We start from the raw sequence: 18,283 nt of genomic DNA on the forward strand, positions 1-18,283 counted from the left end.
CCTGCCTTCACCCTGAGTCAGCTGGGATAGACTCCAGCCCCCCATGACCCTAGTGAGGATTAAGCGGTGTATAGATGATGGATGGATGGATCAGTTAACTGTTTGGGCTGTAAAATGCCATAAAAGCAGCTCATTACAAGTTCTCAGGGTCCAGGGTGGTGTCTTCAAATAGTTTTTTTTGTGTCTGCTCAGTTTAAAGACAAACAATCTGAATAACTCTTAGTTTAGGATGTTACTTGCTCATCAAAAGTCCATCAATACAACTGGTCATCTGGTTATGCATTCGTCTGAACAAACTGCCACTGGTTCAGATCATTACCGGTGTTACCTTCATAGAGAGAAAAGTGTGACATCAACAGCCTTTAAAGATTAAGCCCTTATTTTTGGCAGTGGAAGGAACACGCTATCTGTTGGCATTTTCACAACTTTGAAGTAGACTGCTGCTACGTCCAACTTATTTAACATTTACTCAGAGTCGGCCTCATACTAATTAACGCCGTGTCTTAAAAGTCATTGGTGTGGCAGCATTTTGTTAATGCGGATACCAAAAAGTCAAGTTTAAACCTCGCAGGCAGCCATTTGCATATCTCAATAACCAGACATGACATCTGGGCATCACCTCGATCATCTGCGTTACATTCCTCAGTGAGCTGGGGTCAGCAGTTAATATGAATAAGAGCAGGTACACACTGGTTTGCTCCAGTCTGTTGGTATCATTTTAGTATAAAAGAATCAGCCTAAAATTATTTAAAGCGGTGCAAATATTAGCTTTTTTTATGTTATAGTCTTTTAGAAAACATAAGGCTAGCAAGTACAGTGAACTCATGATGCCAGTTTAGTTAACATAGAGGTAAAATGAATGCTGACCGATTGATTGATTGATTAATTAAAATGTAGTTACGATTTCAGAGGATTTACTTTTGACAATAGATTTAAGCATCAAAGTGCTTCTTTTGCCAATTACCAGGTCAAAAATCAGTTACTGAAATTTATTATGACAGAAAAGTGAATCAAAAAACACTTGTACCATCAATTATGACAATTATTATCATTCTATTTTTCTCAGTCAACTCTTTAATTATTAAACATTTATACAAATGGTCATGCTAAGATTTCTGTTTCTCATGAGGCAAGAGAATAGGAATTTCTATCGCACAAGGCTACATTTGCACCTCTCAGTTTTTTACACAATGGTTCATTTGTAAATGTCTTAGATGCATAATTCATCCAGTTTATATCACCACCCATCACAAAACCACAGTACCATCACATGCAAGCATCACAACTCAAGCCACAATTCTGTTCTTCTTGTAGGGGTGGATAAAGGAAAATAAAACACACACAACCTCCACAGCTACCCCTAACTGTCAGCTAAAGTTAGCTACCTCTAGTGGAGGTCTGCAGCTCTGCATCGCGGTTTTTCAAGTGTAAATGTGTAAATGTGAACATAAATAGAAGTAAAAGACAGATTCTCCCAATTAAATAGAATGCGTGCTTTAAGTAAAACAGTTCCAAATTCCGTAATGGGCTTGTTTACTGCCCCATAAACGTACATAAAACCCTGCGGCCTACAGTTTAATCACACCCTACTTTCTGAAAGCACATATTCTTGGAGAAAGTCGACTAGGTGGAATATAAACAAAGAGGTTCTCTGTTGTGTACACCAGTGAGCCTATAGCTGGGTACTGTGAGAACTAATTCTTTTTATCGTATTATCATATTAGTAGAGAGCAGAGCTCATCAGACAGGTTCATTCTGTACAATTACCATTCGAGGCACTCACACAGGCATCAAGTGCTGACCAAATTAAAGTGCAGGTCGTAGAGCCTCCACTGACTGGAAGAACATCCTCTTTCACTACTGGGACAGCGGGATGCCCAAATCCCTCTTATCATGTCAAGTTGGAAACACCTGGGGTAAAGCTCGAGCCATAGAGCCCAGTTAATACGGAGATAAATAGAGATCAGAGCATCACGGGCAAAGCGTGCAAATTTATTTAAGCCAAATATAACACGTGGACCCAGTGCAAAGAAAGGGAGGCATGGAAGTCTGTCATTTAGGTTCTTGGATTCTTCCTTTAAAATAAACATGCATCAACTTTAAGACGCTTAAACCTTTACGGTACAAGGGTTGAATTTTACAGGATCCTAATGATCCTCTGATATTTTTTTTATTTCTTTCACCACAAATTTGAAGCCAGAGAATCCACTGGATTGTGGTAAGCATGATATAGGTCGTTCATCCATTATCTATACACCTGAATCCTCACTAGGGTCATGGGGGCTGGAGTCTATCCCAGCTGACTCAGGGTGAAGGCAGGTTCACCTGGACAGGTAACCAGTCTATCACAGGGCTACACTTAGAGACAGACAACCAAGCACACTCACATTCACACCTACGGACAATTTAGAATCACCAATTAACCTCAACATGTTTCTGGACTGTGGGAAGAAGCCGGAGAACCCGGAGAGAACCCACGCTGCACGGGGAGAACATGGAGACTCCACGCAGAAAGATCCCGGGTGTCCTCACCAGGATGCTAATCAGCGACCTTCTAGCTGTGAGGCAACGATGCTAACCACCGTTCCACCTTGCTCAATCATGCTAAATATAATAGGAAAATTGACCATGAGCCTCTGAATTCCACCAGCCAGCAATATGAAAAACATTTGTCTTTATAAAAACAAAAAAAAGAAGAAAGATCTTCCATTTAATAAAAGCCCACCATTGATCAGCCATTAACTATACTAGGGGGAAGACAGGAAGAATCATCAGATGTTTGACTTTCTTTCAAAAAGAATTAACCAAATGCAAGCCTAACATCATGATATTCCATCAAAACCACTTGATTCTACATGTCTAATTCAAAAATTCATCAAAAAACAGAGTGTCTACCATAACCAGCTTCTATTAAAACTATGAAGCCGTTATTGACTCAGCTGTAACAGTCACATGACAGAAAAAGTGAGGCAGGTTTCTGCTGAGCGTCAGGCTGTGTTTACAGGGAGCAGACAGGAAACATGGAGGGAAACAATTAAAAAATGATTGGTAATATCTAGGGACACACACAGAATGTTGCACATATTGATTTTTTTGTTCAATTTTTGAAAAAGTAAATAAATTCAACTGTGTATTTTTAATTATTATTTAGTACAATATAAGAAATTTTTGAGCTCTCGCTACTTCTAGCCATGATACTGCCGTTTCCATAGAGGTGCAGGACTTTAGATTGCAGTGAAAAAATGAGACCACTTGAGTAAAAACATGACAGAGGCTTAAAATTACTTAAACATGAAGTCAAAGCCAGGCAAGGACCTCTTTATGGACACCAAGAACACTGCCTAAGATGAAAACGAGTGGCATAAAGTCGACAAAACAAGGACCACTCAGTCTTTGTTTGTCTCTGAAACACTCCTGTTTTGGATGAAATGGAGCTAAGGTCAAAAAATGAGATTCTTACTGTTCAAGCACATTTCTTCAGAAACTATGACAACATCTTTACAGACTGTGAACAACAGAATTAACCAACCAGCAAGCCTGAAAATAACAAGAGTATCTTGTTGAGACCAGTTTCATGTTTTTTTAAACATGCACACAATGGCCGAATGCCGGACTCAAAGATTACCAATGCTAAGGTCCTTAGGATTTCCAATTACATGGGTAAACATACAATAAGCCCACAGCCTTTATTAGGCAGCAGGCAGCTGGATTACTGCCTGAAGGGTCCATTGTCACACTGAACATATTGACTTCCTTGTCTAGGGGAAGAAGCACACAGCTGTCCAGCAAGCCCTTTTCATGCGTCCGCTAGGGGTTGAGTTTCCTCACATGAATGCACAAGTTCATACATGCACACACACACACACGCATACCAAGGAGAACACACAAACATAGTAGTGGACAACCCTACACCGGCACTGATGTCAGACCCTCAGCGTGCAACTTAAACTTAGCTCTGTAACCAGTGTCTTTTTTGGTCCTGTTCAGGCCGCTGATGCTCGTATCTGTAACAGTGAAGTCAGAGCCAACAGACAGGATGTGGGGCTCAGCCACAACCCGGGCCGAACCCAGGTACCTCACCTGTCTCATACTGTGCTGCTTCTAAATGATAAATGACTGTTCTCTGCGTAGCTGCACCAGCTTTCACTGTAAAATTAGCAGCATTTCCTGACATGGAAATGTCACACCAGCAAGCGGCTCTATTTTGGGCACATTTGATATGCAAATGAGCCTCTTTTTTTATTTCTGTAAATGTACCGGCGGGATGTTATCAGCCGGTGACTAGCTGGGACACTAACTGACTACCGTGTGAACCTGTTGAACCAGAGGGGAGACGCTAAAGCCGCCGGAAATCCGCGTGAAGTTACTGTAAATCGATTACAAACTGCTGTCAGACCCGCTCGGCCAGCACCGGAGGGTTCTGTCGGTCTGTACGTTCCTGTTAATCAACGTGACAAACTTGTCCTGAGCCCGGCCAACTCACCGAGCATCACTCATCTGGACCGATAACAGTGAACAGGCTCGTCTCGTGTCCGGCTAATTTATTAGCAACCGCTACCTGGGAAAAAAAACAAAACAAATAAAAGACGAGCTAGGCGACTGTAAACTGGACACGGAAACGCGTTTCTGTTAAATTCATACTCGACTGAACGCCCTCGCTGACATTAACCAGACACTTCACAACAACTTGCACCGAACGCCACGTGTCAGGAGCAGAAAGCCGGCTAACAATAGCGGTTTGCCGGATGGTGCCTCGCTGGCTCTGACTCCCGAGCATCCCTTGTACTTGAACGGCTGCTCGGCAAACAAGGGGGCAAACACGGACAAAGAAGCAGTACAGTTATAACGGAGGGCTGACGGTCAGCAGTGTCGTCTGGGGGAGCTTACTGTTCTCAGGAGGGGCCGCATTTGCTCCGAAGGCTCGTCCATTTCACCTGGCCGGTGTTCTTGTGCCTGCCCGGTGGTAGCGCTTTTTTTTTGTGCTGGTTGATGTAGCGGAGGGAGAGCCGGGGCCGGTGACAGTTGTATTAACAGTGAGGGCGGCTCTGCTTTTCCTAACGACCCCGTTAGGACACGCCCCTAAGATGATTGACAGTGACGGCTGACCAATCAGATTCGATAACGTAAGGAAAAGGGCGGGGACTATTTCCATGACGCCTGAAACGTCCCAAGCGGGCTTTTTGTGGTGGGTTGATTTTTTTATTTTATTTTATTTTTTTAATTCTTTTTTTTTCAAATCAAATCAAGTTTATAGTCTTTTTGCTGCACATACACAACAGTAGAGGCAATATGAGAGAGCGTTTCTTCAGGATCCAATAACTAAAAACAATTTAAATAATGAAGTGTTTGCCAGAATTTAATAATACCATAATAATAACCCAGAATTTAATTAAAGGAAGCTTGAAAATTAAAACAGAGCATGACAAATTAATTTCTGCTATTTTATTATTCAGGGTAAACACTCCCTAATTGATTGTTCGAAAGGAAAAAAAAAAAAAAGTTAAGCAGGGAACGTTCCCACAACCTTGCCCACAAGTTCTAATGTTTTAAACTATAGTGTGTTTTTTTTTTTAAAGTTTCAAAGATATTTAGGATTTAAAGTAATGCTACTATAAGGTTATAAGTGAGCTATTCTGAGGATGTTTGTCAGATTATGTTACATGATAAAACGTTCAACAAATGTTTTCAAGATGTTTTCGAGACCTCGGAGGACAGAATGTCTTTTTTTTTGGTATTATCATTTTTTACAAAACTTTCGTGTACTGTGACATACTAATAAAGCTTTTGCCTCTAATATTCTGAGGGGGTTTGGGGGGATGTTGCTTCTATAAAACATTACCACAGTGTTCCACGATAACAAACTGAGAACATTCTAAGTGCATTATTCAGCAAAAAGAACTTTGCCTTTAAGAAGCACTTTCTGGAAATGAAAATATTTCCCACACAAACCAGAACTTTGCAGAACATTCTTAGGACGTTTTTAAAACATTCTAGCTAGAATCTGCTTAGTCATTTTGAAATTTTTGCATTTCTCATTTACCATTTTTATATCGAGCATCATCCCAAGTGTGAAGTGAACATGCGAAAACTGTTCAGATATATAAGATTCTGTTTTAAATTCTTGTCTGAATCTGTAAGTTTCACATGATGACAAGAAAGGGATCACAGAGAGACTCAGGAAGAGCTTCTTACCTCAAGCTGTCAGGACTGTGACCTCTGCCCTTCTCAGCTAGCAGCCACAACACTGGCAAACATTACTTACAAGTTCCAGCAATGTTTTAAAGAAGATACGAACTTTAACACTCAGAAGATGTTTGGAGAACATTGTGAGGGTCACAGATTATGTTCCTCGATAACAACAAAAGAACGTTCTCAAATGTTTTCAAATCTCTCGATGGCAGAATGTCCTACGTAAAACGTTCCTGTGTTATATATATTTGGGGATGCCCGACGTGACATGATAACACAAGAAGGATATTCTCAGTGCAATATTAGGAAAAGGTTTTTAGTGCATAATGGTCAAACATTGTCTTTAGAGAGCATGATCCTACCTTTAAATACTGGGAGCTAAAAATAAGCCTCCCACTGAGAACATCACCGGGACTTTGCAGAACTTTCTCAGTACGTTTTTAGAACAATAACATTCTAGCTGGGTCAAATCCGAATCATAGCACATCATGTGTAAACTACAGCACACTGGCGTAATGTAAATATGTGCATAGTATATAGCTGTCTGCACACACACACACACACACACACACACACACACACACACAACTGCAGCTCATGCACCATGTAGACGACACTGGTTTCATCGTCTCTTTACTCCTCATTATTAATTTACTTTCTCTACTGTTCAGACTTGTTTTTCTTATCATGTCTTGCTGTTATTGTACAGCCTTGCGGATGCACATGTGATGAATAAAAACTCTTGACTTGATAAGTCAAAAGGATTCTAGAGGAAGACCAGAAACATATCCAGAATGTTGTATGTGTGCCAGGCTTTTAGCTACAACCTGGAAACATGTCTCGCTACACTGGCCAGTACGCTTTAGGATTAGATTGTAGGATTTTACTTTTAAGGCCCTTCAAGGCCTCTCTGGTGGTAGTAGTTGTACTCGTATATCAGTTAATTCTTTTTATGTAAATCTACCAGAAGGTTATGTCTGCGATAGAAATGTCAACCTTCTTCTCCTGTAATTCACAGGATATAAAGCAGCTAATGTGCGAAAATGGATTAATGGGGCAAAAAAGGCCGGTCCATATCGACAGCTTTTAAAGCCTGTCATCCTACTGTAGCACTGAACTGACATGTCATCTACATTGACTCCAAAGCACCCTGGGACCCTATTTTTTCTGTTTTTTTTTACCTCTGATATGCTTATTGAAGGGCTGCGAGGTGGCTCGGTGGTTAGCATCGCCAGTTCACGTCCCGGTGAGGGCACCTGGGGTCAAAATTACTACATTTAAAATGTTTTAGAGAAAATGTGTTTTCAAGCTGCAAGGTGGCTTGGTGGTTAGCCGGGATCTTTCTGCGTGGAGTCCCCATGTTCTCCCCGTGCAGCGTGGGTTCTCTCCGGGTTCTCTGGCTTCCTCCCACAGTCCAGAAACATGCTGAGATTAATTGGTGATTCTAAATTGTCCGTAGGTGTGAATGTGAGTGTGCTTGGTTGTCTGTCTCTCAGTGTAGCCCTGTGATAGACTGGTTACCTGTCCAGGTGGTCCCCTGCCTTCACCCTGAGTCAGCTGGGATAGACTCCAGCCCCCCATGACCCTAGTGAGGATTAAGCGGTGTATAGATGATGGATGGATGGATAGCCCACCTGTTTTATGGTCAAAATTGTCTGCAAGCTTCGGCCTTTAACAGGAAATTTGTTGAAAGAAGAAACATGTAGTGATTAGTTTAGTACCTCTAAATATATTCTAATAAAATGATAAATACATGAATGAAAGTTGAGGATATCATATTGAACTCAATGTGATTTCGAACAACCATCGACACACAGTAGATGTTTTAGAAGCATGTCGTGTAATTGAAAATGTCGCCACACGCAGGCTTACCGGGATGCATGTGCTTACAGCTCCATTATTAGGTCAGCTGCATCTGTTAAATCCTCTCACTGTCTACTCAGAAGCTGTCGTTTAAACCGCACCTGTGATTTAGTCTGAGCCCGATAGGTGTGTCCTGAAGAAATCGTCTAAACTCCAATAGAAGCCACTGTTTCGTCTTTATGAACTTAAACCCCTTGCAAGCTCTTAAGCTGTATCCAGTCTAAACCACAGCTAAGCTTGTGAAATGCTAAGTGACAGAGGGTTTACTGCTGGCTTATTGGGATAAATATAAAAAGGCCTACGATGGATGCTTATACTTACACATCCTCAGATATGAATATTACAGGACATTAACATCACTACTTGTTCAAATGTTCACAAATGCAAAAAAAAGTTCACCTTTATTTTGAAGTGGGACATAAACATCTTTATCTGCTTTTAGTCTGTGTGTATGATTCAGAAGCTTTATTATAATCAGCAAGTAATAAAAAGTATTGCAAACCCTTCGTCTAATCTCACAAGCTCTTGACAGAAGCTTAGAAACAGCCTTCCTTAAAGCCACCTTGCAGACTATATACTGGAAAAAATTGATGCAGCTCTTTGCGGTTCTTACTTTTCGCCAGCAGATGGCAGTGCTGCATCAGTCTATTCTCTCACAGCGGTCTGCCAGAAAAGCAGATATGTAATAATTCACTCTTAAGAGATCATGCATCTGTCTCTCTTTTATTCTCCTCCTCTATTTACATATTTTCTTCAAAAAATGAAATCATCTCTCATAGCTGAGATGCTCAACTTTAAAAAAAAAAAATCATCAAAAGATCGCAAACAAAGCTTCAGATGGAAGAAGCCATAACGAACCTTGGTGTATGATATGGTATGTCAAGTTCATGTGGATGCATAATGGACCATTTGTCAGTGTTTTTAATAATTCAGGCCATAAATCTATTCCAGCTTGGTACAGACAGAAGAAAAGAACTTCTGCTATTAATACAGCGAACACCTTCAGTCATGTGCATTCTTACATAACCATTTGGGGATCATGTCATAAACTCAACGATGATACAGTCGGAGCAGAAATCAGACAGCCAAAGTAGTCTGCTCTAACAGAAGAGTTCATGGGCGTCTTCCTTTAAATAGAACCCGTTCCTCACCCACTCATCAACCTCCGGCATAATCACGCGGCACCTCAGAAATAGAATTGCAAGGTGGGAGATCAAACTATCACCTCTTAATTGTACCCTGAGTCTTAAAGATGCTGAGAGCCCATTAGCGCACAAAGAAGTGTGCTGTGTACCGCTCCTGAAACATGCATCGGGATGATGCAGCTGGGAGATGAGTCAGAAGTTAGACAAGTGGAAGAAGCACCACATTGGCATCCACCTGTGCTGGGACTCATGTAAAGAGATGCAGGCTGCAAGGTGTGGTGGTGGTGATGAGGAAGAAAGTTGTCTCTTCTAAAGCTTTGGAAATAGAACAGAAGGGAAGAGTTGAAGCCGCACTAAACTTGCTGTTTACATCCCTCTCTGTGTTGTTTGGTTTAAAACAGAGATGGCTGCATTGCTTTTGAACACAGATGCTGATATTTTTCATTTGGTTGTGAGCTGAGCTGTGAGTGTAACATGTTAACCACGAAATGAATATTGACTGTGTCATGTTTAGTCCCAGAAGGTGAACAAATTAAGAGTCCCTCTCTCCCAGAAGGGTTAGTGGATGTTGTTTTTCTCCAGTGGTGAGGCCTTCCGAGGGCGCCGGGAGACGAGGAGGAGAATGTGAAATTCCCAAATCTGTTGGAGCGCTCCATCAAAGTGCCAATGCATTGATTTTGACCACAGATCTTTTCCGCCCAGCTGCCTCTGCATGCCCTACCCCAAACATTGCTCTCAAGACCAGGGTCTTGCGGGAGCCTTAGTGCCCCTGAATCCTGTTCAAGTCCTCCGGGACGCTTGGAGGAGAGGGAGGGAGTGGAGGCCAGTGACCAGCATGGTGTACCCAAATCGACACAGGGGTGGGTAGGTAGCGGGAGGGGTGGGCTGTGGAGATGGTAAATGGTGGTGGTGATCAGGAGGAGAAGGTGGGAAGAGGGAAAGAAGCGAGGAGGGAAGGGAAGGAGGGGTCTGGCCTGTTGAGGTGCGTTCCACTGCCCTCCAGAGGGAACACGGGGGTTTGAAATCAATGTGCTGTTAAGTGCAGCTTAGCCGCGGGATACTCTCTCCGACATTATCCATGCACCAGCGAGCCAGGGCCCTGCCTGCGTGCTGCACACGCCGTCTGAGGGCACCGACGTGAGGCCCTCCAGTTCCTTTCACCTCCGTGCTCTCTGCCAACACTCAACGCCCTTCTCCAAACAGTTGTGGCCCCGCTAACTTGAGACTCATCTCACACCAGGGTCTCACTCCGACAGACCTGTGAGCATTACACCCGCCCTGTAGTCCACCCACCCCCCTCCGCCCACCGCTGACCAACCGAAGGAGGAGGTGAACTAAATAAAGCTTTGTGTTGTGTACATGAACACCTGGGGCGAGCTAAAAGCAGAGCCTTTGTCAGCATCATTAGATTGTCCACGCTGATGACCTCCAATACAAAGACCATATGCTCATCATACATAAAGCGGAGAAGCACATGACACGCGTCGGTGCCAAACAGTTTCTACATGCACTGTTGTGTTGGGCTAAAGGGAGGAACAATATATCAGAGGACGCTGTAGTAACGCCTCGGTGTGCATCATTTCAGATGCAGTTATGACAACCGCACGTTGACAAATGACTTTAACCTCAAGACGTTCAAAGCACAACTCTTTGTAAAATAAAAACGATTAACTAGATTGTGAGAGAATTACATCACAAAACAAAACAAGAGACTCCCTGAGGAGCAAATCCAGCGTAATCCTAACTGGCTCGGTAATCATTTAACAGAGATGACATTTTCAACACATCAAATAAGGAAATATGGTGTGAAGAGGAACTGCTACTGTCTGACCATTACTTGTTAAAAGGGCCGTATAAAAAAAATAACATAAAATATATAAATATATATATTTTGACCCAGACACATGCCTGCCTGTGGCTGCATTTAGTCAGTGAGAGCAGTAGTAGTGTGTGACTGAAGGTGAGGAAACAGCCTCAGGCCTTCATCTGCGTTTAGATGTCAGCCCTCCTTGGGTACAATATCTCCGCAGCCTTTTTTGGCCTTTCTTACATGAACTCTCAACATGGTTACCAAAGGACGGCCTGAGGGAAGGACACGGACACCCGACCACCGCTCACGCACACACGAAACAAGACGGAGGGAGTTTTACAGATATTCTCCTCCGACCACCGGCCGGGCCTCCCAGGCTTTGTATTACTGACAACACAACAAAACTCAGTCAATTACTAAGACTGTCGTGAGCAGTGTTAACAACAGCAGAGCACAGAAGTCAATTCTTCGGGTCTCATCCCAATGCGCATATCTCCTTTAAGTTAACACGGGCTGAATTTCTGGAAGCATGCTGGAAAGGTGTCTATTGATTGCTGCGCTTCTTGCATGAATGGTTGAGGGAGGCACAGCCTATCGACTTGTTGCTCCGTTTTTGGAGGCTCCCAAAGATCGCCTGTTATTAAGCAGTGACACTAGCTAATGCATTGTGAAAGTCTAGGTTTTGTTCGTAGTGAACGTCCCTTTTAAAGCGTGTGTGGGTCGCAGACAGTCGGTTTATACCAGAGGCGGAGGTTACTTGGGGATGGCCTGATATTAACATGTCTTTAGCAGGAGATTGAAACAGGATGATGTACTTGTTGGTGACAGTAATCTTGAATCACCTCTGTGCAATGTGTGATGTGTCTAGATGTATGTGGCACCATCAGGGAAGTCTCTAATTGGTTCCAGATTCATTATGCTGCATGACAACAACCCATTGTAGGCATATATAAATGACTATCTTTAGCATCGAGAGGAATGAGGAGTCCTGCTGCAGCATCTTTTAAAATCGTCTTTACTTAACTTTAAGTGCCTAAAATATTTTTTCCAGCCATCATATGATTATTGTTATCCTATGCTAGTTAAATAAAGTCAGCAAAGACTTGAAATAAGTGTGGCTTAAGAGAGGTCAATATAAAGTGCAAACGCAGGGCTCGAAGTTATTTTGGAGGTTCTGACTGAAAGAGATACGGCGGTTTTCACAGCTGCTACTTCCACCGAGTCGCGGATGTCTTCTTTCTGTTTGACTGTCGGCGCACCAGCTACTGTCACATCTCTGCGACCATCCTTTCTGTGGTCGGCGCAGTTGCTCGTTGTGAGCTCGACAGCTATTCTCCACATCACAGCGGCGGGTGAACGGAGGTCAAGACGACATTAAGAGGAGAAGAAAAACATCATCAGATGCTCAGAAATACAATTTGCTGACATGCACAAGTGCAAACATTTTTATTCTCCAGGCCCGAGCCGCCACCCCCCCCCAAGAGCCTTTTTCTTACAGCTTTCCTGAGAGGCCGGGGCAATCAAGCACTCTACCTTGTTAGGATGTGTTAATTGGAGTTAGTCAGACTCCTCACTTTGTCAAGGAGTCTGACAACAGAATTAATTAGAATTGGAGTATGTAAATCAATTCAAATTGGGGTCCTTATGGGGGAGGAGATGAAGTATTTTCACTGAAGGAAAACAGGTGCTGAGAACATGAGCCAAGAAGTCTCTGTGTGAATATTATGACTTCTCTTTTCGTGGATTTTATCTTCACTAATCTACTTTTGGAGAGGCCATAGATGCTCGGTATAAATAGAGGTGTTGAGCTGAACGTTGCCCTCACATGGGTGTTTGATGGACCATTTTCCAGTTAGCCTGTTTTCATATTTGCTAAGTATACGTACAGTTACTTAGGTAAATGATAAAATGTGTGAAGGCGCCATGGCAACAACAACAACAGCAGCAGCAGAGATAGTAGGGCTGAGCTGCTTTTGTGTGCTTTTCACCTAATTGGCTCTATGTTGTGAATCGTGTCATGCAGGACTCGTGAATATCATATTCAAATTGCTCACTTGAACAGTGAGCCGCGGTGTAACGCTGTTTGTGTATTTGCTGCATGAAAAGGCTTGCTCAGCGCTTTTATACGACACGGGGGCTGAAGGACGGGAAAATGCTTTCATACCGCGGCTTTAAAACGACTTTCTGTTGTCATATAACGTGCATATTTGCATTTATGAAAACTAATGCAAAGTATTTGTTAATAGGATAAATCTTTTAGAAGAATTACACTAAATACAGTTTATTGGGAGTTTAATGAATTTTCTCACAGTGAATTTGATTAATAGCATCCCACAATAACTCATAAAAATACCTAAAAATGATCTTTTATTGCCCCCCAAACAATGTTTTAAAGCAGCAGGTCTTTTATTTTGTACACTAGAATTTACAGCCTTCATAACAAGCCATAAAATACACAAGAGTTTATATCCACTCACAGCTGAACCAGCAGTGTGCGCTTTAAGATTTCAAATTCAAGTGAATTCCTGCAGCAGCTCTTTCGACCTGCATGCATACGTTTTTATTTGCACGCCACCAAATGTCCAGAATCTAGAGACAAAACATACTCAGAAAGACATTTGGACAATGCTTTATGAAAAGCTGTTTTATTATCCATTTAATAACACCTCCATGAAGACAATTTGTACAAGATACATCACATTCTAAAGTGCACGAATACTGTACAACGAAAATGACTTAAATACGCAGGGAAGGAAAAAAAAAAAAATCACATTTGTTTAAAAAAAGTTGTAAAAATAAATGAATTAAATGGGACATGCTTTATTTTTTTCTCTCTTTCTTTTTTGTTTTTTTGTTTTTTTGTTTTTTTCCAAAAAAAACAACAACCACTATGCATGTTTCTGCTCAGGTATGTGAGAGGGGCTGGCCTGGGAAAATAACCTTGTGCAGCTTGCTTGGGGGGAACACTAAGCTTTGGCACCTTTAGAGAAAAGAGAAAAAAGACATTAACAAGGAATGGAGAGCACTCAGTAATAAACAAAAGAATTATATTTAGCTTAAATAAATACAGTCTTAGGGGCTTGTGTAGAATGCATAATAACCCATGCCTTTTGGGTTGTCCTTGTTGTACTCCTCCGTAGTCAAGTCCTCACACTTGATGGTCGGGGAGTTCTCTGTGCTCGAGCCCCCAGGAGACATCCTGCGCCTCTTGCACACCATGGAGTACACGCCAGAGTCGGTAGAGTCCACCGATTTCAGAGAGTGGGACGTCTCGATCCAGGTCGAGGCCGGCGGCGCGTTCTCCTCCGGCAGCTTTTCTTTAGTGGCCCCCAGCTGGTCCTCCGGGAAGGCCGGGGGGCTCGGACGAGGGGACCAGGGCAGACCCGTGGTCATTTTGCGCTGGTACGAGCTTCTGGTGCCCCAGCCCGCGGCCATGGACGCGAAGGCCGAGTCTGGGTAGTAGCTGAGGGCGTGGGATGTCTGCAGGGACAGGGGCTTGATGCCATACGACAGCAGGCTGCTGGTGGAATAGTCATTCTCGTACGACAGGTCCAGCTTGTTGGAGCCCGGCTGCTGGACCGGGGGGACGAACCAGCGCTGGGCGGAGGCGGCGGCGCTGGCGTCCTCGCTCTGCGGGGAGAGTAGGCTGTTGGTTTGGGGCACGGCCCGTTCGCCGGGGTAGAATCGGTTCTGAGGCAGGTTGTTGACAAACTGGTCCTGAAAGAAAGGCTGCATGGCGTAGCGGGCTCCGGGCACGATTTGGGTGGAGCGAGGGGAGTCTGTCGGGGACGGAGTCAGCCGGTCGCTCTCCGGGGCCGTGTACATCCTGAGCAACGAACACAGCAAACAGGCAAAGAAAGAATTAATCGTGGCAGAGAAAATTCAGCGAGCAACAAATAGTGTACCGCAGAGAAAAACAACCAAAGCGTGTGAAGCGAAAGAAACGTACGAGTCATAGTTATCCCGGAAGCCTTTTGCAAAAGGGTTGTGATCTATCTTCAGCTGTGTGATCTGAAACAAACACAGAAATCCTCAATAAACAAGGTGCTTCTGGAGGAAAACAACTGGACTGTGAAGCTGAGGAGCAACAATAAAGAATGTAATATTTTAAATAAAATCTTTTTAATTTGTTGTCTAAAAATCAAAAATTTTAAAAGCACATGATGGAAATGCTTACATCTGTGTTCTGATAAGCTGTGACGGCTATAAACTGGTTCTCTGGGAAGGTGAAGGTCTGAGTTCTGGCCTCGTTGCTCATGTCCTCCACTCCATCTTCTGTCACCTCCACAATGTGCAACCGTGGTTGGTATTTATGAAGCGACTGCAAGACTATCATCTGAAAACGGGAAATGGTTGATGAGGGTGTGTGTCGCAAAGCAGAACATCAGCTGCATGTCGTGAAACCTCACTAGAGACCGCAGTCATATCCAAGCAATGTGTTTTAATAAATACAAGCAGAGACGACACTGAGAAGCCGGTTCGTTTGGCAAAAAATTGAATTGAAGCGTGTCAGGAATCGATATCTAACCTGTGTGTTGTTGTTGTTGGCCCCTTTGTTGTTGGTCAGCTTCAACTTGCCAAAAGAGATTTCTTGCCTCATCCAGTGAGCACCAGTGTTTGGAGATTCAGGATGAACATACATTTTATTACCTAAAAAAAATAAATAAAGAAGCAAATTTTAGTAAAATGACAAAGTGAAAAATAGAGAAGCTGCATCTGTGCAAATTGTATTGACTAAAAATGCACTTAAGAAAACTCACATCCTGATCTTAAACTATTTTCTCAAAGCTTCTTATCTTATGGAAAAAATAAAAATAAAATACAATCAACTGCATTAATGTGTTTGACTAATAAAATATGTATTGATTGTAATTTAGATTTTGGCAGCTTTTCCCTCCATTTATTATAATATGATTGAATGCTGATAACTTATAGCTTAAATTAATGCACAAATTGAGAAGGAAATTTGTCTTTTTGTGTTTTTTTCCCCTCTTAATTCTCTATAAATTCTTAAATAAAGTGAAGAAATAATTGACTTTTTAAAATGCATTTAAAGTCGTGGCTCTTTAATGCAGCGGTCATTTAAAAAGACATATTTAAGCAGCAGTTTCACACTTTAGTTTCCTCCCGAGTTGCTTTGACACGTCGAACCGAGCTGTGCTAAAAGCAGAAATGATTGGACTAAAATACACGAATTCGCAGCTTGTCGAAAAAAATGAAATAAAATAAAACTAGACGTGCAAAAAATGAAGGAAAAAATGGTTTTCATTGTAAAAACAGAAACAATTTTATGACAAGAATCTTTTACATTCAGACACTAACGCTGCTGTGACTCATCTGTTGCATCAGGTCTCTCTTAAATTTCATTTTCGATTCATTTTACGCATTTATAAAACACTAAATACAAATCCACTACTGCTAAAAGAAAAAAAAAACCAACAAAACAAAAAAGGCGTGTGTTTCATGTCTTCACTCACCTTGCATATTATTGTCTGCTTTGCCACAAGTGACCCACTTTCCTCCCTGAAAGCGCCAGTGGTTCGGGTCAGCCAGAACAATTTCTACAAAGACATTGTAATGGGCCGTGAGGTTGAGTCCGGTGATGTTGAAACTGAGGAATGGGAACATCCGTCTGGAAAAAGAAAAAGGAAAAAAAAAAAAAGCAAAAACAGAAACATCTAATTAGCTGCGCTCGGAATGCGGCTGAGAGTGAAACGAAACTTCACCGATCAGCGTCTGGTCTCGGTGTGAATTCGGCACGATTCTTCAAATTAACAATAAATTCGAAATAAATCGGAATTTTTACAGCACCTGCTGCGTAAAACTGCATTTAAAAAAACGAAAATTTCTCATTTACAGCCTCTCGACCCGATAAGAAGTGTGATGGTTCGTGTGCGTAAAATTTTGGCCGTGCGTAAAAACAAACAAAAAAAATGCACAAAATTAAAACAAAAATAATAAGGGATAAATTGAAAGATAAAGGCTTAGTGGAACATAGAAATCTGGTTTTCATTTTCAGCCTGCTGTGTGCGTTAATCAGGCCTCTAGAGCCTCCGGCGGCGCATCTGCTTACCTGCCCTGTTTGGTGATGATCATCTCGGTCTGGTGCCGGTGGAATTTCAGCCACAGCGGCCGGTTGCACAGATAGACCTGCGCTCTGGCTCCGGCCACAGACCCCGTCAGAGACATGGAGCCGATCCCCGTCCCCGTCCCGGGATAGGAGGGGTACAAACAGCCCGGACCCTGACTGAACTGGTACCCTCCGCTGCTAAACTGGCTCCTACCGGTGCACACGGAGGACGAGGAGAAGCCCGTGGGCGGCAGGACGGATCCGTAATGTAGTGAAGCCGGATATCTGGAGCTGCTTGACCCGGTGTACACCGACCCGGTTTGTCCTGCGTAAGGGAAGAGGGAACAGGGGCTCGCCATGTCGGAACTCGCCTGGGACGAGGAGATGAAGTATCTGTCAGAGCCAAGTTCGTCTATGTTGTACCGCCGCCCGCTCGTCAGCTCGTCCTCGCCCAGCACCGGGGAGCCTTTCCTCCCATCGGGCCCGGCTTTAGTGAAAGTGTCCCCCTCGCCCTCGCCCAGCATCCCGTTTCCTACCCCGCTCAGGTATTTCTTAGGAGCGCTGCTGGACTCTGATTCCGTCCGGTCGACTTCTTGGTACTCGAGCTGCGACGACGGCCTCGGGCTGTTGTTGGCACTGTCCGACGAGGACAGATTGTAGAAGGTCTTGGGTAAATTGATGCTTGCGCTGGGAAGAATGTTCTCTAACTGCATTGTTTTTTAAAGAGCTTGCAATAAATAAAAAGAGTTTCAAGAGTCCAGAGAGTGAATCTCAGCCAAAAGGAGGTGCCACCGGCGCCCTGGTCGCTTCTGTGTCTGCAGCCTCCCTCCCCTGACGAATGACGGGAGGTTGAACCCTCTCCTCACCTACAAGATTTTCAGATCAGATTATGGGCTGGACATGGGATGTTCGGCGTCTCTTATAAGATGTAGTTCTCCACACACCCAACAGATTGTTAGGGGAGGAGCTTCAGGAGAGCCATGCGGGGGCACCAGCCCTCTCCATAGCCAATAGCTGCACAACTCTAATTCAATTACAAAGTCTGTGGTAGAAATAATACTTGGAGAAACTTTAGGTTTTATTATTTTTATACCGCTTGCATGCGTAAACTTGACTGATTTGGCGACACCTGAGCAGCCTGAACCCCTGATTTCTGTCGTTTTGCGACACAAACCCTCGTGGAAACAAGCTTCAATTTGCTGCAGA

The 18,283-nt window shown here is 43.1% G+C and overlaps 2 protein-coding genes across 3 annotated transcripts in view; both read right to left on the minus strand.

Annotated features, from left to right (window-relative positions):
• The window catches only part of LOC103356518 (sodium bicarbonate cotransporter 3-like), a 46,458-nt gene extending 41,445 nt beyond the window's left edge, over nucleotides 1-5,013 (minus strand). The window contains exon 1 of the mRNA XM_008280691.1: nucleotides 4,888-5,013. Coding sequence (XP_008278913.1) covers nucleotides 4,888-4,929 — 42 coding nt within the window. The 5' untranslated portion in view covers nucleotides 4,930-5,013. The remainder of the gene's footprint in view (nucleotides 1-4,887) is intronic.
• An 8,826-nt stretch (nucleotides 5,014-13,839) lies between these two features.
• eomesa (eomesodermin homolog a) lies at nucleotides 13,840-17,932 on the minus strand. 2 transcript variants are annotated; one of them, XM_008280719.1, is made up of 7 exons: nucleotides 17,081-17,932; nucleotides 16,485-16,639; nucleotides 15,536-15,657; nucleotides 15,185-15,343; nucleotides 14,957-15,018; nucleotides 14,115-14,833; nucleotides 13,840-13,987 (listed from the first exon to the last, which is right to left on the minus strand). In XM_008280719.1, the coding sequence occupies exons 1-7, from the start codon at nucleotides 17,788-17,790 to the stop codon at nucleotides 13,974-13,976; spliced, it is 1,941 nt and encodes a 646-aa protein (XP_008278941.1). In that variant the 5' UTR covers nucleotides 17,791-17,932; the 3' UTR covers nucleotides 13,840-13,973. The 2 variants fall into 2 exon arrangements, with proteins under 2 accessions (XP_008278941.1, XP_008278934.1); XM_008280712.1 differs by having other exon boundaries at nucleotides 13,840-14,833.
• Between the last annotated feature and the right edge of the window lie 351 nt (nucleotides 17,933-18,283).

This window comes from Stegastes partitus, unplaced genomic scaffold (genome assembly GCF_000690725.1).
Source record: "Stegastes partitus isolate 25-593 unplaced genomic scaffold, Stegastes_partitus-1.0.2 Scaffold6, whole genome shotgun sequence".
NCBI classification, from domain to species: domain Eukaryota; kingdom Metazoa; phylum Chordata; class Actinopteri; family Pomacentridae; genus Stegastes; species Stegastes partitus.

What these genes read in the sequence shown, in the direction of transcription:
- eomesa (XM_008280712.1), bottom strand. Translation starts at nt 17,790, where the DNA reads ATGCAGTTAGAGAACATTCTTCCCAGCGCAAGCATCAATTTACCCAAG. An exon ending in ATCATCACCAAACAGGGCAG is followed by an intron (nt 16,640 to 17,080) that starts GTAAGCAGATGC and finishes TTCTTTTTCCAG; the next exon opens with ACGGATGTTCCCATTCCTCA. An exon ending in CCAACAACAACAACACACAG is followed by an intron (nt 15,344 to 15,535) that starts GTTAGATATCGA and finishes TCCCGTTTTCAG; the next exon opens with ATGATAGTCTTGCAGTCGCT.